General features: G+C 38.7%; 1 protein-coding gene across 2 annotated transcripts; it reads right to left on the reverse strand.

The window, feature by feature from the left end:
• Positions 1-77: 77 nt before the first annotated feature.
• pir (pirin) lies at positions 78-24405 on the reverse strand. Of its 2 annotated transcripts, XM_042411559.1 has the most exons (10): positions 24258-24405; positions 22564-22670; positions 22343-22435; positions 18304-18384; positions 14160-14366; positions 12058-12142; positions 9798-9842; positions 1705-1787; positions 887-953; positions 78-767 (listed from the first exon to the last, which is right to left on the reverse strand). In XM_042411559.1, the coding sequence occupies exons 2-10, from the start codon at positions 22657-22659 to the stop codon at positions 649-651; spliced, it is 876 nt and encodes a 291-aa protein (XP_042267493.1). In that variant the 5' UTR covers positions 22660-22670; positions 24258-24405; the 3' UTR covers positions 78-648. The 2 variants fall into 2 exon arrangements, with proteins under 2 accessions (XP_042267493.1, XP_042267573.1); XM_042411639.1 differs by lacking the exon at positions 9798-9842.
• Between the last annotated feature and the right edge of the window lie 146 nt (positions 24406-24551).

Raw genomic sequence — 24551 nt, forward strand, 5'->3', positions numbered from 1 at the left:
ATCCCAGCTTGGGCATCTTTTCTGCGAGCTGAGAAACAATGCTTGTAACAATTAAGAACAATTAAACAACACAAAAATATTTTTAAAACAATGTTTTTATGACATCTATGGAGGTTTTGGTTATAGAGGTTATCTAGCAGCTGGAAAACTGGTTACTTTTGTTTTACAGCAGCTGGATAAATTACGTGAATGTTTCTTTAACATCAAGACATTTGTAAAACCTTCATACTTACAGTATGTTAAATTATTTTCATAACAACAGTGTGCAACTTGTACAAAACATTGTTTCAGAATTTAATACCAGCTGAACTACAGTGTTATCTTGAACAGCAGAAGGAAAATGTCATAAACCTTAAATTTAACAAGGGGAGTGGAGAGCAGTTAGAAGCACATTTTCCCTAAAATCTATGTTTTACAAGGGAGAAGGGGTAAACTACAAACTCCACTCCCACATGAAGCTCTTCTACATGTAACATGTTAAAACAGAGGTTGGAGAAAACTTAATGACCTGTAAGAATGTACAGCATGTATCCTGAAAAATAAATATGCACATTTTCACACATTGGACACGAAGGGAGTATCTCTAGTAATATGTCAAACAAGTAAGGCAAACATCTTCATCAGGGACAAGAGTGCAACATGTAGTGTTCAGACAGAATCTCGGATCTTGGATCTCCAGTTAATGGCCCTTTCAAAGCCATTTCTGCCCGTCTGGTAATCTTTGATAGTCTGTCTGATCTCTTCCTCTGTGGTCATTACAAATGGACCTGAAGAACAGACACAACATAGACAAGTTTTACACTGTAGGTATTGATTATGTTCAGTTTGTTTCTTCCTAAACATTTCTTTTGTTCAGTGACTTGAGGGAATAACACGCATGACATACCGTGTTGTACTACGGGCTCTTTGATTGGTTCTCCAGCAATCAGCACAAAATGGGAAACTTCAAAGTCCTGAGGAGAAAATAAGAGGAAATGGTACTCAACTTTGTCTGCATGTGAAGAATTGGCTACAGACTTTCACTTGTGATGTCTAAATCACTGTTTAATTCACGTTTCTTCTGGTGAAATTTTTAATTTGTCCAATACTTTGATTCATGAACAAACAACTGCAAAACTAATGACATCCTCATTGGCCTCAACAGTGTTTAGTGCTAATCGGTCTCACATTGCTGCTAGCATGCCTGTAGACTTGTTGTCTTGTTTTATCTAAGCTCTGATTTGTTTCTTGTGAAATATTTTAACATTTTCTCATAATAATCTTTTATATTGAATAATCTGAGAAGCAAAAATCTCATGTCCACACTAAGACTATAACATGTGAGGACGGGTCACAAGTAGCTTCATTTTAAGGGGTAATGAGCCATAAAGGATGGGGAACACTGGTCTTAATCAGTGGTGTATCAAAACCAGGGGGAAAAAGTGGAGCAGAATACATTTATCTGATTAATTTGGGAAGAATAACCACACAAAAATGATTTGATGCTAGCAGGACAAGTAAGATTCAGGTTAGCAAGTTTTATTCAAATTGAAATATTAAATGTGAAGTACAGGATGGACAGACTTAACAGGGATGGAAATAAAACAGGTAATGCTCATCAAAAAAACACATTAGTCAAATTCAATATGATGAAAGACATCCAAACAGGGGCATGATAGAAAAACTTTGGAAACCTCTGGTCTTCATACTGAGAACATCTCTCACCTTGTTTTCAACTTTGACACAGTCTCCATCTCCAAACACCACTGTGTGATGGGGCTCCACCTTCTGCTGCTCCTGATCTGGGCCTTGAAAACAAGAAAGTCCAATGTTTTGTCCTTAAACAATACTGGAACTCATGACCATTTTGAACATCGCCTGTGTCTCTGTGTGAGACGACAACATTTTGTTGTCTAAACTGAAATCTGAACCTACTTTGTTATGATTTAAATTGATCTGGGCCTCACTCAAATACATATGTGAGCCGCTGTGATCTCGTGTGTAAGACATTTAGTCTGACATTAGATAAAACCAACCAATTCATTTCTCATGGTTCCTGTTAGTTTCAGAAATACACTAAAAACAGCTCAAACATACCAACTCATGTATAGCATAATCCATCATTTTAAATAATGTTCATTGGGTTTTATGTCCCTCAATGTGACTCAATCATGCAGCTAATTATTAGATTCAAACAAGAGTATTTTCACTTTTTTCCATTATGACAGCAAGAGTCAGTGCAATAATATCTACACATTCAAGTCTGGCAAAATGGGACTCCTTTGTAAGTCACTTAGGAAAGAAACAACACAATAAACATGCTATTTAAGATGATCCATTGGGTTTTTGGTCTGTGAGCTCTCTTTGTTGTACTTTGAAAACAAGAGGGAATCTATGACATCTGGGCAATAATAAAAAAAAAAGCATTGGTAGACTTAAAGCCGTGTTGGTCATTTGGAGCAATAGGGAGGGAAATGAGAAGAAACCTGAAACCTGGGTGAATTCACCCAGAAACCAAATCAAGTTTACTTGCTGTTTATGAGTTGGCACGTGCATCATTAGTAATAATTACATTTGTTTCACAAATAATTTCCACATGCCTGTCTATGTGTCATAGAAAACCCACTGTGAGTAAAATGGAAATATAGGCACCTGCATGTATCAGACATTTTGACCTGGTTTAGCAGTTTCTTTGAACCACTTACTGAAACTAAACACTGAGAAAGCCTGACACTTCCACTTGCGGTTGGACGCATTCAAAACCAGCTGGTCCTGATTTGGCCAGACGACATGCAGAGTTGGAGACTCAAGATTCAAATAACTTCTTTAATGTTAGCAGCCATTTTCATCCTCTCGTGTCATCAAAACATCTGGCAGTAATTACAACCAGTCTTAGAGATCCTGCAGAGTAATGATGGGGAGTAATCAAATCTTAATGAAATTCTACGAAAGAATATTAAAAGGGGGAATTCTGACTGAAAACAACAGGTTTCAACAAACCAACAAAACCTCTGAATATGAGTTCACTGTCTTAAAGGGTTTCTTCTCATGCAAGGGGAATTCCCTGATCACATGATGCTGTCAAATAAGCAGGAAATGCAGTATTTCACAGTATAATGTCAAACAGAAACATTGATACAACACCATACTGCTTTGTTATAACCTGTGAGTATGATTGATATGAAACCAAAATATGAGACGGTCATATTTTATTCAGAGTAGCACAATAAATGTAAAAAATATGATGTGATGATTTAATTTTTTTTTCTCCTGTCTGGAGAGATCATAGTTTAGTGACGGTATGAATCGATCAAGATGTAAGGTGGAACACATGGGTGTTTTGGCTGACTGTAGAAGAGAAGTTGCAATTGGACTGAGATCACACACATTTATAGGAAGGGAAGTGAGGGAGCAATCAAATATACAGAAAAAAGTTCACAAATCCAACCAAAGAATATTGGTATTACCTTGGCTATTAGTGTCTTTTCTGTTAAATTATAGGTTCAAGAGTATCTCAACACAAACATACCCATAAATAGTAGATAGATAGATAGATAGATAGATAGATAGATAGATAGATAGATAGATAGATAGATAGATAGATAGATAGACTGATTTTGTATCAAGATGGCAAGAGGAAAAGATCCAAGTGACTTTGAAAGAGGGTTCATTGTTGGGGCACAGATGGCAGAAGCTTCAGTCACAAAGACTGCTCAACTGGCTGGTGTTTCAGTGACAGTGACCAAAGTGACATCTGCTTTTAGATCTATGGGAAAGACATTGGTAAATAGGGTCGGACATTTTATAACCGTGATGCTTGTGCATTAGTGTGATATGTAATAAAAACAGAAGAGCAACTCTTCCTCAGGTGACTGAGAATGTCAATGCAGGACGTGATCAGACTGTGTCAGCAAGAACAGCCTGTTGACAATTACATAGAGAGGGATATTATAGTAGAGTTGCAGTGCATAAACCCCTCATTACAATAATGAATGCATATTTGAGAGTTCAATGGTACAAAATCATAGGCACTGGTAGAGATGTGGAAAAAGTGATATGGTTAGATGAGTCATCCTTCACCATATTCTCAACAAGTGGGCAAGTGCATCTGGTGGCTCTGTTATGCTTTGGGGGGCATTTTGCTGGTATGGTTTGGGTCCACTTGTCCCCTTAGAGGGAAGGGTCACTGCAAATCAATACAAATCAATACAAAGTTGTTCTAAGTGATCACCTTTATCCTATGATGAAACATTTCTATCCTAATGGGAGTGGTCTCTTCAAGGATGACAGTGCCCCAATTTATGGGGCATGAGAGGTCACTGAATGGTTTGATGAATATGAAAATGATGTGAATCATATGCTATGAAGAATGGTGTTCCTCAGCCTTGGCATTGATTCTACAAGTCTCTGGAACACTTCCGGAGGGATGAACACCATTCTTCAAAAAGATATTCCCTCATCTGGCATTCTGATGATGGTAATGGAGAGCGCTGTCTTACACATCAGTCCAAAATCTCCCATAGGTGTTCAATTGGGTCGAGATCTGGTGACCGTAAAGGCCACAGCATGTGATTCACATAATTTTTATACTCATCAAACCATTCAGTGACCCCTTGTGCCCTGTGAATTAGGGCATTGTCATCCTGGAAGAGACCACTCCCATCAGGACATAAAAGTTTCATCATAGGATAAAGGTGATCACTCAGAACAACTTTGTATTGATTTGCAGTGACTCTTCCCTCTAAGGGGATAAGTGGACCCAAACCATACCAGCAAAATGCCCCCCAAAGCATAACTAGCATTCAGGCCTGTACCGGTTTTTCCTTTAATTTGTCACCCATCTGTATATATCTGTAGAAAAATAAACACAAAAATATATGATATAAACTCATTACAAAGAATATTCTAGATAAATATAATAAAACATAAACATAGGATAACATACTATATACACATTAGATAAGTGTGCAAAACTGCTTAAGTTTTAAAAATGCAAAGAGGTAGAGTAGGAGTATAAAAAAATGTGCAAATTCACCATGAGCAAAGTTATTGAAGGAGCAAAACAGAGTTTGGTTGAGACAGAAACTATAAAGCTGAGAGCTCAGAGAGTTCTCTGTTAGACAGAGGTGAGGTGTTGTAGAGAGTTATTGCTTTGGGCAGAGAGGATTTCCTGTATCGGTGCTTGTGACAGCGAGGTTGAACCAGTCTGTTAGAGAAAGTGCTCCACTGTCTGTCCAGTAGGAGGTGGAGAGAGAGTGGTCAGGATTATCCATAATGGATAACAGTTTGTTCAATGTCCTCCTCTCCACCACAGCTTCAAAGGTGCCTGGTTTGCAGCCAATTGCGTAGCTGGCCTTGTTAATCAGTGTATTAAGTCTGTTGGTTCTGCCAGCTCCAATGCTGCTCTCCAAGCAGACTACAGTGAAGTACAGTTCACTGGCCACAACAGACTGGTGGAAGATTTCCAACATCTTTCTGCACGCGTTAAAGGATCCCAACTTCCTCAGGAAATAGAGACTGCTCATCCTCTTCTTAAACACAGCCTTGGTGTTGGTCTTCCAGCTAAGTCTGCTGTCGATGTGGATGCCCAGGTACCTGTAGTCCTCCACCACGCCAACATCCTCTCCCAGAATACACAGGGGTTGTGTAGCTGTCCTCTTCCTTCTGAAGTTGATCGAGATCTCCCTGGTTTTGGCCACGTTCAGAAGCAGATGATTTCTTCCAAAGCACTCCACTCCACCAGTGCTCTGTAGTCATCCTCCCATCCATCACTTATACACCCAGCCACAGCAGAGTTGTCAGAGAACTTCTGCAAGTAGCATGACCCGGAGTTGTAATGAAAGTTTGAGGTGTACAAGCTGAAAAGGATAGGAGACAGCACAGTCCCCTGTGGAGGTCCTGCACTATTCTCCACCACTTCAGACAGAGCACTGCCCAGTCGGACAAACATTAATACACAAAACACACATTTGTAGTAAACATGTCTTCATTCAATGGATGTTAAGAATTATGCCCTCAGACCTTAAATCAGAGGTCTCAGCGACATCTTCAAGGCACTAAGTCTTTCTAAACTGTCAACAAAAATGAGGGTGATACAAGTCTTGACGACAGGCTTTCTAGCAGAAAAACAATACAACCCAGCCAACACTCAACAGCAATCATACAATTCAAAATAATCTAAAATGACAACAAAGCTCACTCAACGCAAAGAAAAAATTAATACTGTTGATGTGAGGTGTGAATGAAGATATACACCAACAACGTGAAAGAAAGAAACATTCTATTATACACAGATGTTATCCGTAATTCCTCCAATAAGATGATTTACCGATTGCCTTGAGTGCACAAAAGGAATATTTTCCAGTGCATAGAAAAGAGGTTTTCAGTGTCCTTTTAGGTGGAACTGCCAGAATGACTGGAGGGATTTAATTATGTTTAATGGGCTCTCGACCAGCCATGACAATATCCTGTAAATACCCAAAAACAATATATGAGAAACATGTGGCCAAATGTGACAAACAATAAAAACAAATTCCAGTTCGATACTAGATTAGCTACAACATTGTCGGCTCAGCAAGTGGCAGAACAGGAGCTACTACAAAAAGTTGCATCACTGACGATCTATCCATTGACATGGGGGCCCCCTGGGTCAGATGGATGTCGATTGACAAGATCTATCCATTGAAGAGGTGGCCCCTGTACTGTACTGGGTGAGAGCCATTGATTGGCTTTATGTCTCCCAGCAACTTTCTTTATTTTAAAAAAAAAGGATTCGCGGGGCCCTACGCAATTGTGTATTCAGCATATAGGGCAGGTCAATGCTGGGTCTAAAGTCGGCCAAAACCAGCCTCTCCAGCACCTTCATCACATGAGATGTGAGGGCAACTGGTTGATAGTCATTGAGGCCAGATGGAGTCGTCTTCTTGGGAACAGGAACCAGGCAGGACATCTTTCACAGCTACATTATCTTCTCCTGGTTCAGGATCAGGTTGAAGAGGTGTTGCAGAATAGCCGACAGCTGGCTGGCACAGGTCCTCAGAACCCTGCAGCTGATACTGTCAAGGCCTGCGGCCTTGCCTTGGTGGAGTCTCTCCAGCTGTCTCCTAACCTGGCCAGTAGTCACAGTAAGGCGGGGGAGAGTGCTCGTGGTCTCAGTGGAGGAAAGGCACTTCAAAGGTACAGGGTTGGGGTCCAAGGAGCTCACCAGGAGGGATTGAGGGGGAAGGGGCGAAAGCATTGGGGGCAATGGGGGTGTGTGGAGGTTTGGGTGTGTGGTGGTGGAGGAGACAGCTGAGGGCTGTGAACTAAACCTGTTGAAGAAACAGTGCAGCTCATTTGCCCTCTCGAGGCTGCCCACTGGTTGTCTGTCTCTCACCTTGAACCCAGTGATTTCCTTCATTCCAGTCAACACATCCCTCACATTGTTCTGCTGGAGTTTGGCCTCCAACTTCCTCCTACAGAATCCTTGCACTCCCTCAGCTTCACCCTCAGTCCGTGCTGTACACTCCTCAGTTCTTCCCTGTCTCCAGACCTGAAGGCTTTGTTCTTATTAAGAAGTACTTTCAGGTCACTGGTGATCCAGGACTTGTTGTTGTAGGGAGGCAGTGTACAGTCCGGGCCAGCAAGGTGATGTGTTCACAGAATTTGACGTATTCTGTGATGCAGTCTGTCATGCTGTTGGTGTCCTCCCCTTGTTGCTCACAAAACACATCCCAGTCTGTAGACTCAAAGCAGTCCTGCAGTGCCTCATTAGCCTGAAGTCTTGCAACAGTGAACCTCCGCATCAACTCATGGAGGAATGTAGACAGCAACAAAAATGGTGGACGAGAACTCCCTCAGCAAGTAACTTGGCTAGCAGTTGAATGTCCGGGCCACAGAAACATTCCTTCACATTAACATGTCCAGGATTGCACCACCTGTCACTCACATACAGTGTAATCCCTCCTCCCTTCTTCTTGCTGCTCCATGTGATGTCCTTCTCCACTCAAACAGTCCTGAATCCAGGAACAGCCACACTGTGGTCCGGGAAGGGCCAGTGCAGCCATGTCTTAGTGAAACACAAAATGCTGCACTCACGATATTCCCTCTGGGTCTTGATCAGTGCGCCAAGCTCGTCCATCTTACTTCCCAAGGACATCATGTTTCCCATGATGATCGCTGGAACAGAAGGTTTATATTTCCTCTTCTTCGCTCTCTGGTTAGCTCCAGGATTTCAGGCCTTTCTCCGGGCAGTAGCACTGGTTTACTCAACTCAATCAGCTGGCCGTGTGAGTAAACAATGCCCTCACTCCTCTCTCACATGGTTCCCCGTTACAAAGAGTGTACAAAGTAACAGTGAACCACAAGAACAACAAATAGTAGCCATTGCCGCTCAGTCACTGGAACAAAATAGTAAAAAACAAAACAAAAGAAAACAATACAATACACCAAAAGAGTTATTTGTCACTGTAATCATTCTCCCTGTTCTTACTGGCCATAAAGTGTGATATGAAAGTTCAACAGTTTGCTGAAGCATGAGGGTTCTTCCAGAGTTACAGTCTTTTTTAGTGCAAAATTTCCCCTTTGTGTTACTATCTCTCCATTGTTGCTCAACAAAATTGCTGTCTGGCTATTTGCTGAGCCTGTTGGAAATTACCGCCATGGGTGCAAAGTTTTGCGTCACTACAATTTTTTAACTTACCGAGATATTTAATACAACTACAAAATGAACTGCAGATCATCTGATTTGCATAAAACAGCTAAGTCAGAGCTGATGTCAGTCTGTTTTGATGTGTGTTGAGCATATCTGTAAAGGAAAGGAGTGCAAACAAAAGTGTTTTCTGCTGTCGAACTTAGATCGTGATTGAGAAGAATGCACTACTGGACCTGCAAGCGTGTATTCATCCCACATGAGGAATCCAAACATGAGGAAATATTAGTTAAATATCCTGATATTGTCAGCTCAACAAAAAGATCAGTGATTGAATGAGTTATGAAAAATCAGTGGGAGAGTTTTGGTAAAACTTAGAGGCCTTTCACAAAATTGTTTTTGTACATAGATAGTAAAACGGTTAATAACTGGCTGCCTCAGTCATATCACGCGGGACTGGGGCTGCTGAGCTTCGGTCTTCTTGTTTTTTCAGAAGATAGACGTGAACATCTACACAGAGAAGAGTTTTATGGGTAACCCAAGCTTGCAAAGGCTTACAAGAAGCCAAACCTTTATGTGCTGTGTGAAGCTGAGTGTTATGTAAGGTAATTAGTCAGGAGGTCGGTGTTTCTCTTACATGAGCTTGGAGAGGCATGTTGCAGCCTTAACTCAGACTGCTACAGCCTCAGATTACCTTCAGCTGAACTTTGGAATACATTTCCACACAGTACAAGGATGCTGCATTTTGTTCCCAATCTCTTACACTGGAGTCATATCAAGCGGGATCACTTCAAGGACAATATGAACAGAAGGAATGAATGTACATTTAGGTTTGTGAGTGTTATGATATAAAAGAAGCTATCCTTTAATGTCATTGTTTGTATTATTCTAAAATATTTGCACTGTGTATTTTATCCGCTCACTGCTGGACTTATCTGTCAACATGACCTGTATCTTTGCAAACTCTGTACATTGTATATTTGAATATTATTGTATCCTGTATTTGCCATTGTTTTACAAGATATTTCTGTTATCTCTCTCTTTCAGGTATCTAATTGTATTTTTCCATCTTATTGCTACTTTATTTCTTCATTTTGCTGTTCTGACACCTGCTCCAAATTAATTTCTTGTAAACATGTACTTGGTTAATTAAGTCTGATTATGATTATAAGAGAACATTAAAACTCACCAACATGAACGGATCCCGATAGGGTGTAGATGAATGTAGTCCATCCTGTCAAAAACAGACTTTTATTTACAGTGTATGTATAATGGTGAATTGGATGAAACACTTTCAAAGAATTCTCTTCTCTTAAAGACAATATATCAATATAAAAAGGAAAAGGAAATTAAAATGACCCCTAAAACTTAATATCCTAAGAGAGAATGCATTAATTCACAAATCATAAAACCAAACATACAATTGGACGACTTCTTTTCTGACAGTTTATATTTTTCTAACCAAAACTTCACAGATGAGCACAAAGGTGAGGTGGTGAACTTGAGGGCAGAATAATACAGAAGTAATGTTGAATTTAAATGTACAATTGTTTTCCTGTGCTTTGTCATATAAAGCTTTCTTTCTCGCCATGTCTCGCTCTCAAGTCAAGTCAAGTCAATTTTATTTGTAAAGCCCAATATTACAAATCCCAAATTTGCCTCGGGGTCTCTACACTCTGTACAGCAATGCAACATCTTTTGTCCTTAGACCCTTAATTCAAATGAGGAAAAACTCCCTAAAGAACCCTTGAACGGGGAAAAAAATGGGAGAAACCTCAGAGAGAGCAACAGAGGAGAGATCCCTCTTCCAGGACGGACAGACATGCAATAGATGTTGTGTACAGAAAACACCACGCTTTCTCTGTTAATGTTAAATGCTGAGCTGTCCTGTCCTCCAACAGCTTTACAAGCTTTATGAGCCCTGCGGCGCTTCTGTTAGTGTTGTAAATGTCCGCTGATAACACGTTTGTCCCTCTACTCCACAGTAGAAGTGCAGTCTTTGATCAAAAACCGAGTGTGAACCTTGTCTATACTGAACTAGATCCTTCTTGGTGAAGACTGTAAAACAAGACTATTACTATTAATTGTGTGGCAAAATATCAGAGTTCTATTTCATTATTACTGTGGATTGTAAGTAAAATCTTTGAGAACCTCTAAATCTTGTGTTATATTAACAGCATACTGCTTGAATTTTAGATTGTGAAACTACTGTATTTGTTGATATATTATTAATTACAGTTTCACCATTTGTCTATGTAATAGTCAAATCACAGTAAAATCAGTAAAAAAAAAAATGTTTTTGCCACTTGGGGGAAGCGGAAACAAGCTGTGAGCATAACATCATATTTATTATGTTGTTAGCAAATAGTTGTCTATTTACACATCCAGCAGAAAAGCAGCAATATTAGCATTCATTTGGAGCTGTGTTTGTGCCCACCTGGCAAATGTAAATCTAATTAACTCCTTGTTTAGTGTAGATTTTGGGCTCCACCAACTCCTGAAGGAAATGACTCTTTAGCTGTTAAATGCACCACAATGTTTACCTCAGCTACAGCAGGTTCTTCTAGCTTTTTTGCTGAAAGCAGCCGAAAACGACACTGATGAGAACGGAAAGGATGAGCCAAATCAGTAACATTGTGTAAACCAAAACAATGAGCTGAAAGACGCTATAAACCTCATTGGAGCTGAGGGTAACTGCAGAGTCAGGTGATAATTGTCTGTTCATATGCAGATACGTCGTTTGATCCATTGTTCATATAAAAATATGAATTATAGCCACTTTAAAGCAAGACTATGTAACTTTTGCTGAAAACGAGAACTGGTCACAAGTGACAATTCCAGGATATTGATTAATGTTAAAACAGAGTGTCATAGTAGCACAAGTAGAGAGGAGCTATGAAATCAGCAAACAAATTCAGTAACACAAAATATATCTGACGTTTGCTAACATTAGCCACCATAACCTACTGATTATACCAGAACACGCTGTAGCAGCAAAACTTATGAGCGTGTTGAACTGAGCAGCTATGTGTTTTATTTAAGAATTTCCCTTTTCATTTTCAAAAGGATGAGAGTCTTATTCCTTTTTTCAAAAGTTACAAAATCTCGATTTAAGGGTCATGATTTGTGTCAAAGATTTTTCTTTAAAAAAGCAGAGGTTTAAAAACTACTTTTCATTTCAATGTTATGTTCCAAGGTATCACATGTTATTCTATTTCCTGCTACAAGAGGACGATATTCAATACATTTTTTAGTAAACTGAGTCATCCTTTAGTGAAGATACTTCAGAGTACATGCTTTCAGTGACAGTTAAGAGTAAAATGAGGAGGGATGGCTGAAGGTCAGTCAGAGCACAAAGATACAGTGAGATGCTTTTATGAAAATATCATTAGAGACCACTCTGGAAATATGTGACTAACCAACCATTTACAAATGTTATTTTATAGTACCTGAGGGGACTGGCTGGACGTACTGGGCTCCTGCCTGCAGTCTGAAGTCCAGGTACAGGGTTGGTGTCCTTGTGAAGACCCTGGACTGCGGAAAAGAAATGACAGTCATAAAATCTGCATACTCTCTCTCACACAGCCACAAGCTTTATTTTTTTTGTATGAAACAGAAAACCCATTCATGCAAACTTTGAAATAGTGGCGCCAATGACTGTCATGGTCATTTGCTTACAAATTTAGAAACATCTGCATGGCTGTTAAAGTTGTATTGCTTTACTACCCAACAAAGGAGTGCTGTGGCTTCACACCCTACTGATCACCACAGCGGTTTTCGGAGAAAGTCAGACTCAATTATTCAGAGTTTTGTGGCTTACATTTCTTGCACTAAACAGCTCTTTTTATTATACAATATGTGTGTGTGTGTGTGTTTGTTTTTTTTAACCATGAGTAAGACATTTCACCAGGTGTCCTCAGGCTTATTCCACATCTGCAGTTGTTGCAAATAACCTAAATAAGAAACTCTCAACATTGCGGCTTTGCAAAGAGGAAACATGAGTCAGAAAGTCAGCAAAGTGTGGAAAATTATAGCACCTGTGTTTTCTTAGAGTTCCTTGTCCTCATTTTGTGCAGAATTACTGCTGTCATCTGTTAAAATATAACAAATATAGGGCATTTCTACAGGCTATTTTCAGGGATTCTTCTGCGTAGTGTAGAGCAAGTAATCAATCAGTCCTAACATATTACTATTACTTACATAATTACTCAACAGCACAAGTCCGGTCCTCGAAGTGAAGCTGTTGGGTTCATATACGCACCAACTCTGAACTAAACCAACTGATTCCTGATTGTTTACCATCTAACATTAGCATAATGACAATTATGGACTTACTGAGAGTTGCATTTCTCCCCTTTTCCCTGTGCCAAGCTAACACATACTGGAAAAGTCCGTCAACCTAACACACAGTGACCAAACTAATATCAACCCTCCATCGAACTCCTGATGACCCTCAAATTGTTGAAATAGCAGAGATTTACTGGGATTACTGTTATCCATTGTGCTGCTCGTTACTGAAAAGAAATAATCACATTACTGTAAAGTGTTACAGACAATATTCCATTGTAAAATGTTCAATAGTTTGACTATCTGCTGATTTCTTGAGGGACAATACAAAATCAGTGACTCACTCACTGCATTTCCTCCCAATCTCCTGTTCAGTTTTCATCACCAGATGTTGTGAACTGTCCTTGTTCAAAGAGCACCTCATTAAGTGAGAGGAGTGGGGATTTAAGTCTAAATAATCTGTTAGTTTTTAAAAGATCTGGGTATTATCGTTAAAAACCCAAAATGATAAGCCTCATACGGTATTAATACAACAGAGAAATTGATATTTGACTTGTAGTGGAGGAGGAGGAGGCTACTAGAGTTCAGTGACCTCTGTTAAACCCACAGATTTGAATGCCGGATGACAACTGTGTCTTCTGCCCTGTAGTAACCTTGTTCACTCTACACATACACACACACACACACACACACACACACAGAATTGAAACCATTATTGGCATAATTCACTCTCAGATTAATGTTTGCCCTTCATTTCTCTTGAGTCGTCACTTCCTTAAGCAGGCTTCAACTATCAACTTCCAGTAATGTTCACAGGTGTAATAAAACAAGTACATAGACAGACACGGACGTGCACACACACACAAACACACACACGTCAGGACTACAACACTACTAAGTCATCCTCGCAGGCCTGGACAATCTGCTCCTCATTTGCTGTTTCCTCTTCAGACAGACACTCCTTAAACTCACATTGGTCAAATACTGTGGTTAACTGCCATTTCCTTGCACGCATGCACGCACGCACACACACGCATGCACAAATGAACACACGCACATTTATGTCATTGTTTGTCGGTTTTTCCAGTTTGACTCGAGCGTCCAAGCAAATGACCAATCACCATGAGATCAACAGCTACTTGGGAAGTAAACATCATGTTCAGTTTCAAAGTGCTCCTCTTGTTGTGGTTCAATTTGCCGTTATGATGTTACAGTGACATCACAACCCTGTAGGTGAAATATGAGAACACGCACACACACACACCTTCACTCCTAAAGCTTCTCCAGATATCACAGCAACTGTAACTCCTCCCTGGCTTGGTTTGGGGATCTCTGAGCTTCGGAGCTCCTGGTACGCTGGTTCCACCATCTTGTCTCGTCGCGGCAGGTTCACCCATAGCTGTAAGCCCACCACCGGCTCCTCTGACACGGGCATCTCAGCATGGACCACTCCCCGTCCTGCAGTCATCCACTAGTGGACAAGGAGAGGCATATTACACATATACCAAAGACAAAGACACACATGTTGAATTAGTTTTAGATCAGATTTCTGTCAGTGAACCACCTGTTGTTGGTACAGTTATGCATGCATATAGTTTTAGGATAGGTTCACAATGAAACACATAATTTTGAAACAATAGTCAGGTGCCTGTATGAATATTGAAACTGATTTTTCTTGCTGTAATCATTCCTCCTGTTCATACTGACCATTAAAATATCCTTTAATCATGTGTTGATAATGTAAGGGACAAAATCCACAATCCTTATTTTGAGAAAAAATGTATTTAAAAGTTTATCTGAAGATGAAATGAAGCCTCAGTCAGTCTGTGTTAGTCAAACAAGTCAGTATCATTCAAAGTTACTCTTCTCTCTGCCTCAACGGACCGTATTTTCCTGTTCAGCTGCAGCGGCAGGATAGTAACAAAAGGAGGGAATTTGGTAACTTTATAATATATCATCTTGACTTGACTAGTTTGGAGGCCTGAAGTTTCATATTATCTTCAAATAAACTTTAAAATATAATTTTGCACAGAAAGAAGGCTGTGGGTTTTGTCCCCTGTGAATTCACAGAGAGCAAGTTGTCTTTCAGAGATTTATTGCAATACTCAGACTACACATTTGCAAATGCGAATCCCTCAGTTTGCTAGACTGGAAGAGAGCCTGAGTGAAGTTCAAAATCATATTTGGACATTTAAGCGTGTCATCACAGAACATCTCATATTCATCATCCTGACAGGTGTCTTTTAATTAATGTACAATATTCCTTCTATTCATTCATGACCTCATCTATGTTTCTTCCTTAGGGAGTTTTCTTCTCTGCATCTGTTTATGAAGAACTACAAGTTGAAGGCCAAATCTCACAGCTCACACTTTAATTAGCTCATCCACACCTGTTGAGAGCCAGCAGTGAAACATGTTCACATGAGAGGAAACTATTTATTGTTCACTTAGCTGTATTGTTTGCATACATTGAAAATGCCTTACGAATGGATCTTTTTATGTCCAGTGTGAACAGGAGGGATGATTACAGCAAGGAAAACATCTGTCAGTGTTCATTTGGGCACACGACTGTTGTTTTAAGACAGATTTGAAAAAATATCAACATGTTCTTTAATAACGAGATATAACTACGATGCAATGCAACCAGCTGTCACATTGGATTTATCTTTTTTTACTGCCAATATTTTCTTATATTGTATCTTCTGGGTTTGATTTTCAGAAAAACAAGCAATGTTCCCCCATTACAAAGCCTTTTAGTCACCAGACCACGTCAACAAGTTAACATATTCATAGTAAAGGATTACCTAGCACAAGACATCAATCTAAAAGTCAATTTTTGAAGCTAGTTCCAGGTAGTGATTCGAAACAGGATGCAATTAAGTTTAGTTTAACAGCTCCTTTTGGGCCAACTGGAAATTTCCACTGTCTAGCTTTGCTTTAATGCAGCCAGTCCTTTATAATTCATCTGTGACTGTTCATCATGCTTCTTGGTTTCTTTTATTGAGGTATGCTCTTTATTTACTCTCAGGGATCTAGTGGATGATAAAACATGCAGAATACAACAAAGGATGACTTGAAACTCAGAGATCAGAGGCAGCATTTGACATGAAGTTAATGAGTGGCTCAAATTAAATTTAAAACATATATAATGATATAATAGAAACACAGTCTAACCTGGGGAGAAGCTGCCAGTTTGGGCACATTAAGTCCTGCTAAAGAAAGTCGTTGTATAAAAATATGAAGACTGTAATTCATTTAAAACTGACACAACTTCAAATAAACATTAGGAATGAATCTTCTGGGATTTTTAAAAGTTGATGGAAGAAATGTCTGTTCCAAAATGTTGGTGTGATGTCTTCACCACTTCCTTCAATGAAACACTGCTTTAATCTGAGTCAGTGTCTGAGCTTTCCCTAAAGGACAGGCAGGCGTCTGTTTGAGTATCTGCAGCTCCCACGTGACGTCCGAGCCTACAGAGGGTGCACATGGTGGGGTAGAGCAAATTCAGCTGTACTGACTGATCCTCTGTTGCATATTGAAGCTGAGTCAGCAGTCTGTGTACGTGTGTGTGCGTGTGTATGTGTGCTTTACTACTTTAAAAGCACAGGAAACAACCCACAGGGCATGATATCCAATTAGTGTGAGTGCACAACATTGTAATGCATAATATATAATGAGTTTGTGAGGATGTGTGCGCCAATAGGTTTAAGTCTTGTTCTGCTCTTGTAAGTTTAAGTTAACAGTAAGTGGACTGAATGCCTCTGATTAAAAGGTCACGACTTGCTTTAAATCAACCACGTTTACATTTACAATCAGAGGATTAGGCTGATATAGATAATGATCATGTTATATAACATGTATGCAATATCTGAAAGAGCAGGAATTATAACCACTCCATTTGGTAATAGCAAAATTAAAGGAATAATTCATCATTTTGCTAGACACACTTTTTTGCTTTCTTGTCAAGAGTTAGATAAGAAGATTAAAGTCCAGATGAAACAGCATTAAGAGAGGATCCGACTTTCTTATCGTGACATATTTATGAGTGAAGGATAGACAGGCGGGACATAACGTTGGGAGGAATTTGATTTGAACGTTGAAAAGTGGCCATGTCATAATGAATCTTAGCTCTGTGCTGCTAAAAGTTGAAGATTGATTGATAGGTGGATGTCATGATATTATTGGTTGAAATAAGTTGGTTCAAGCCAATGCAAGCACACGTCATATTTTGTTTTACAGGTAGAAAACACAATTGGATTTTGATATAAGAATGCAAAGAAATGGATTGTATTGTATTTTTTGGCATGTATTGTTAAATAGGTGCACAATATGACTGACTATATGACATATAATGAAGCTACAGCAATCAGCTGGTTAGCTTAGCTTAGCATAAACAATGGAAAGGTAACAACATTTACCTTCCATCTCCTCTAAAGCTCACTAATCAACATGTTATATGTTGTTTGTTTCAGCCACACAAAAAGCAAAGTGTAAAAACAACCAGTTGTGGGGTTTTTTTAGAAGTCATGTCATCAATGTGAGGTTTCCAGACAATCAATGCATGGCCAGAAAATGTTTTGGCACATAACCCCCCAGTGTGTGTTGTTGTGCTGTTTAACACTTAGTTTTCTGTACAAATTAAACAAGTTAAAACATGTTAATTAGTGAATTTTAGAAGTGGAGGTAAGCAGATTTTCTTTTTGAACAACTAGTTGTTTCCACCTGTTTCCAGTCTTTATGCTAAGCTAAGCTAACTGGCTGCTCGTGGTAGCTTTGTATTGACCATATAGACCATTGACTGTATATAAATATGGACGACGTGACTCAACTTCCTGCCACTATGCAAAAGTGAAGCCAAAATATCTCCTTTCCAGGAGCTGCCGTCTTGCATTTGTGATGTCATTTGGAGCCATCATCCTGCCACCCGCAGTAGAGTCGGGTGGCAGGATGATGGCCCCTCAGCCATCGCCACCTGACGGAGGTTTGAGAGTGGCTGTCGCAGCTCTCAATCATGACACCACACCCCTTTTTTATATTGTCAAATAACTGATTAAATACAAACTTATCAGAAAAATGAGCACTTGGACATACATTGGTGTGATAAGAATGACCTAAAATGATGAAAACCATCTTTGGTAAAAAAAAAAAAATAAAAAAATTATTTGACGTGTACTTTGATTTTTTAGTTTGGCTCATGTCCCATCTCCTAACATGGAGGGGGCGGGACTTATGACCTGTACTGCAGCCAGCCACCAGGGGGAAATGAGAGTGATATCAACCTTCTCATCTAACCCTCGGCAAGAAAGTGAATGAGCGTCATTCCCAGAATGTTGAAGCATTCCTTCAAAAAAACATAAAAATATTGTAAAATCATTATAAAACACTATAAACATATAATTTCCCATTACTTGCAGATCTCCAGGTTTCAGTTGTCCTGAATGGCCACAGAAGTCTTCATGGGCTGTCATCCCCTCTAAAACATAAGTTACCTGTTTGAGGAAAGACACAAACAAAGATGTAGCATAAACAGCTATGGCAGACACGTACATAATTGCCTCATAGATGACTTAATAACTGTATTAATGATACCATGTATTTATAATAATTAAGTGAAATATCATGTTCCAAGCTTCACTCACTTAGGCCACAAGCTTACAAACAAGTGCTGACCTAAAAGCATGTGTGTGCTCATTTTCACCGCCCCAGTGGTCAAGCTGGACAGGAATAGTGTGGAGTCAAAGGTTCAAAGGTGAACATCTGTGTAAGGGAAGAGAGCTCAGGCCCCTGCCGCGAGCTGCCTGTGATCCATCTCCACAGCTGTGTAACTTCAACAGTCATGCGAGTGTGAGAAAACACACCTGCTGAAAGGCATGCTGGGAGTGTAGCCGAGTCCTGTCCACCCACACTGGGAGATTTAAGTTGCATCTGCCAAATCAAATAAACTTGGTGGAATGTCTGGCAATCTAAGGATAATATTTGGGGTCTTTAAATTTGCATTTAAAAAGATACAAGTCAGACCTGCCACATTACCTCCATTCGACAATGTGGTAGTTGTATTACTGCTAATACTACACAGACACATACAAATTTAAGAATGACTGTGGAAAAAATATAGTGATATTTAACAGAGTTAAACCAGAATTTGTAGAAACAAATGACAGGTTTATGGTGAATTTAATGTGCACAATTAAGCTAAAATCCTTTACAAATTCTGTATTTTTTAATGAAATCAGTTTCAAAAACAGGTTTATCACTATGTGGTTCACACAGAGACTAACAGAGTAGGTACCAGAATAAGACCAAATTATTGTATTTTCCATCCTTTGAGTCCTGAAATAAAGAGTTATTCGATCACACCTTTTCCCAGGACAAACTAAACGGCTTCTAAAGTTGTAATCAAATAGTACGCGCTGCATTTACCGTTTAAAAAAATGGGTGCAGCTACTTTCCAAACCATGCTCAAATATAATTTGCCTTCACTAAAAGCAGCATTAATTAATTTGGCCACACGGGGCAGCAGAACAAGCAGTAAAACACTGATGTACAGTATTACCTCATTTTGGTTAATGTATTAGGAAACAGTTTCCTATTTACAAACCCAGCAGACACAGAACCACATAGCTTTTATTAACAGTTGTGTTTCCGTCCACCTGGTGAATGTACATCTAATATTTACTTTCAGTTGTGCTTTTGGTCTCCAGTAACTAATGAGGGAAATATCTGGTTCTTTAGCTGCTAAAAGTTTCACTATGTTCACCAGCTAGTTGCTAATTTTGTGCTGAGCAGGTGTGCAATGAGTTTATCAAACCTTTTTTGGGGGACTGAAAATGGTTTCCTGCAGCAGCTGGAATCAACATTGAGGAGAGCAGTGAGAGTGAATCAAAACAGTAAAGTTGTGGTCCATAAAACCAAAACACTGAGCTGAAAAAAAATGCTCCAGAGTGATGAGGAGAGCTGCAGAGTCTCTGTGGCCTCGTCATTATATGAGACTTTCACATAACACATTTGATCCAATAAAAATATGAATTAGTGCAGCTTTAAAGTGAAGGTTATTCTTAAAAAAAATCAATCATGAACAGGTTTTTAATATTATGAAGTTTGAAAGGGTGTGAAAAATCTTCATGTCCATACATGCAAGATAATAACTGCATTAATCCTTCTGTTATTTTTTTTATTTATAAATTGATCACTGAATCTGTAAAATGTCAACAGTGATGAGAAATCGCCATCACAATAAGGTCCAAAATTATGTCTTAAAATTGTTTTTAAAAAACCTAAATGTATTGAAATTACAAGTGACAAAAATTACCAGTTGTAACCAGCAAAAATGTCATATTTTTACTTAAATAAAAGCTATTATTCACTTATCAATCTTGGCATATAAGTCAATCAGTCAATTAAATAATAGATTACTGAATTTCATCACAACTCTAAAAGAAAGGGATTAAAACAAGACTGCAAAGAAGGAACTAAATGGGAGTGAAGTTGTGTTCTAAACTGTGTATAATAGGTAGATTTTAAATATGTAATTTCACACTTTCATACTTTATTAAAATGACCATGAACTGGCCATGAAAGGGGCTGGCAATAGAAATAGACCCAGCAAGGACTCAACAGCAGAGCTGTTTTAGATAGATAGATAGTTTTTGATGATTTATGGGGAGAAAAGCAGTGAAATGTTGTATTAAAAAAATGTAAAGTAGAGTATTATGTTGAACATGGATGTGTGTGCAAGAAGCTACATCAGTATTGTGTTATCAGTAAGTTTTTTTGAACTCACATAATTATTTGACCTTTCAGTTTCAATAAAACTGGGACAGCCGAAATGTCAGTATGTCAGTGACAACGGTCAAGGAAGATGTCCTTTGGCGGAGAAAGAGTACATCACTTTCAAATGCACAGAAAAAAAAAAAGCAAAGTAAGGATGGCTCAACAAAAGAACAAAAGCACCTCAGAAGTCAGGGGTATTCCTCTCTTTCATAAGAAGGGGATTTTTTTGTGAGCTGTCATGATTAAAAATTTGACCCAAAGCATTCTGAGATAAACTTGAGTTTAGGCAGTAATAACAGTACCAGTGGATGATGAATCTCTGGCTTTCTATATGACTTTTGAAGTCATATATAAATAAATAAACTTATATCATCATGTGTGGGAGGCACTTGAGTGTGCTTTCTTTCTTGACACTGTCCTGCTGTTGCCATCTAGTGATCAAAGTAGGAATCTCAGCCCTCAGTCAAACAAGTTGGTCCCTCTTTTGTGTATTCGGTTGAAGGAATTGTATCAATTCAATACTATTATATTATTTTGAGATGTTAGGGGCATTTTTCTAAATGAAGGAGAGGATCCAACAAAAATATTATTAACACTGGGGAGGGCCTAACTATTTTAATTACCCACAATAATTTCAATACAATCCCTCAGGCTGTGACTCAGGAGGGAGAGCTAGTCCTCCTTTGATTGCGAGGGTGGTGATTCAATCCCTGACGTCTCCTGTCCACGTGTCAAAAAAGTCTTCTTGAGCAAGACATTGAATACCAATTACTCCTGATGGAGGCCAGCATCTTGAATCAGAGTGTGAGTTTGTGTGTGAGTGAGAAGAAACATTTTTAATTGCTTCGTCCCTTAGGGTAGAAAAGCCACTACATAAGTGTAGTTCTTTTGCCATTTATATATTTTCATTGTTATGCAAAGCCTTCACCCCAATGGCTAGGTTCTTTGGTGAGGTTGAAAGCATGCAGGATGTGTTGCTTTGTATTGAAAATGGATATTCAACCTTTTACCACTTGCTGGGTTAATTCAATTCAATTCAATTCAATTCAATTCAATTCAATTCAATTCAATTCAATTCAATTCAATTCAATTCAATTCAATTTTATTTATATAGCACCAGATCATAACAAAAGTCATCTCAGGGCACTTTTCACGTGGAGCAGGTCTAGACCATACTCTTTAATTTACAGAGAGAGAAACCCAACAATTCCCCCATGAGCAAGCACTTGGTGACAACGGTGAGGAAAAACTCCCCTTTAACAGGGAGAAACCTCAAGCAGAACCTGGCTCTAGGTGGGCAGCCATCTGCTTTGACCGGTTGGGTTAAGATGAAAGATTGTGAGGAAAGGATGATAGCATTGTTTTGTATGTTTAGTTTTTATAGTCATGAAGTCACAGCTTATCAATGAAAAGAGGACGCAAACTTAGGCACCACACTGACGAAGGCACGAAAACGTCTGATGAGGTGAATAAAGCATGATGTAATGTGTGACTTATTTTAATTTTGATAAATATCCTGAACTGAGTCATATAGCAAAGTTTGATATAAGGACACAATATACTTTACATATCTGCAGCGGATTCAGAACTTTTTGTTGGACTCTCTCCAACTTATTGCGATTATCTGAATATTTATGAGTCTGGATTGCCTTAAAAAATACAGTCAAAGAGTCTCACCGTCTCAAATCCTCTGTGAGGGTGGTCTGGGAAACCTGACGGCTTGCTCACTCTAAACTCGTCCAACATCAGAAAAGGATCCAGGTTCCTCAGCTAGAAATAAAATATGTACCGTATTACATAAATTAAAAAGCCTGTTAATTTGAGTTTACAATTGAGGTATTTTTGTACTAATAAAATGGATCAACATTTATAATAAATCAACCTGTTGAGGCACTTACCTCCTTTCTACCAATGCTCCTTCGGACATGAGCACCGACTCCCTCAGCTTGTCCCACACTCAAAACTATTCTTGCGACTCTCCTCATGTTCATCATGCTGAAAGTCACTACAAAACATAAAATATGCTTTAATGTTCATTAACTGAGGACAAAAATGACAAATAAAAGTTTTATGGACAAAATAAAATGGTTTGTTTTAAGGCAACAAATGCATCTTTTTTTTATCTTGTGCACAATTTTCTTCTTTCTAAACAACTACTTTGACTCTTATATTCAAGCTGCCAGGAAAACACCAGAGTTAATGTGATCTTTTAATATAACTGCTTTTAACAAGATTTCTCATCATTGATACAGGACAACTGTGAACCACTGTGAGTTCATGTTAAAGATATATTATTGTTACAGTCTTATAATAAGCTTCATACATCACATAAAATGTTCATCTAGCCATCTTTTTTCTACACCCACTTCCTCCTTTTCAGAGTGGAGCTTTCTAAGCATGCAGTGGGTGAAAGGTAGGAAAGTACCATGGGCAAAACACAGTTTCCACGTCACCTGTGTCCTTCTATATATATCATAAGAATTTTCTTTTTCCTAGAGGTATTGTGGGAAACATCTCAAATTGATTTGTACAGTAACTTGATGTAAAAGCAAAATCTTATAATCTTTTTTTATATTATGTTTTAGGGCTGGATGATATATAAAATCAAATATCACAATATTATTGACAAATATCTCAATATAGATATTGTGTAAATATTGTAGGAATGACCATTGGTGCTTTCATAAAATATTTACATAATGAGATTCTTGATAAATCATCATCAGTAATATGTATATAATGAGTGGGTAAAGATAAATAATAGCTAAAACAGTCTGGTGAGCTACATCAGAGTTACATCACTTTACTGTAACGCAGCCTTTAAAACCAGAAAAAGACAACACTTATGAGATATCACCATATTACGATATCCAAATTCTAAGACAATACCTTGTCTGATATCACGATATTGATATAATATCAATATATTTCCCAGCCTTTAAAAATCAGACAAACAAAAACAAAATGAAATATTGCAAAGTATCATGATGTGTCAAAATAACCACAAAGATTCCAAATTCACAGGGGTTTTTCCTAGTTTCAAAATACTCTTCATAGGAATTAGAAACTTCACTGGAGGTTTTCAACTCTAAATATAGACCCTCGGACCTGACAGCAGCTGAACAGTCAGCTGAGCGGCTCAGCTGGTCATCAGCTGATCCCAGCGCCTCCTGCTGCGGACCCCTTTCGCTTTATTTATGAGAGTTATCAAAATTGTATTACATCATTTCTGTGCTGGACGCTTCCTGCTCTGTCTTGCATGTATCTAATATTTTACGAGCTTGAAAGACTAATCCTCAGAATGACATAAACACCTTGTTGAAGCAGCTTCTGCTAATATTGAGTCCCTGCTGTTTAAAATTAAGCATTTTTTCAACACTACACTGCGGTGCCTATTTAGCCTATTAACTGCATATTTTAAGATATTCTCATTGTCCATAATGGACTTACTTTACATCTGATGCAGCAATGATTTAACATTAGTGCCAACGCGAAATTACATAAATACTTCATAAGTTAGATGGTAGCAACTGATGTACCGAATGGCTGCAGACAAACAAACCAAACCAGTTTATCAGGCAAACCCACCTACCAGAAAGTACAAGGCAGCCAGTCCCGATACTGTTCTGATTGTTTTGAGTGTTTTTTGGGGGGCAAATTTGAATAAACGCCGGTTTGTTATCGGGACAGCACCCCTCCTCACCTCCACAGGTAGGATTACATTGCGGAAGTCAGGTAGGGGGCGTGGCTCAAGATATTTCCGCAGTGTGACGACAAAGGTAAGAACCTGGAGATAACAGAGCATCAGTGTAAAGTGTTGTTTTTATTAAACACCAAAAAGAAAGTAATCAGTAGACTTATTAAGTCACAGACACAGTAAACCCAC

This window comes from Thunnus maccoyii, chromosome 1 (genome assembly GCF_910596095.1).
Source record: "Thunnus maccoyii chromosome 1, fThuMac1.1, whole genome shotgun sequence".
In the NCBI taxonomy this organism is placed as follows: Eukaryota; Metazoa; Chordata; class Actinopteri; order Scombriformes; family Scombridae; genus Thunnus; species Thunnus maccoyii.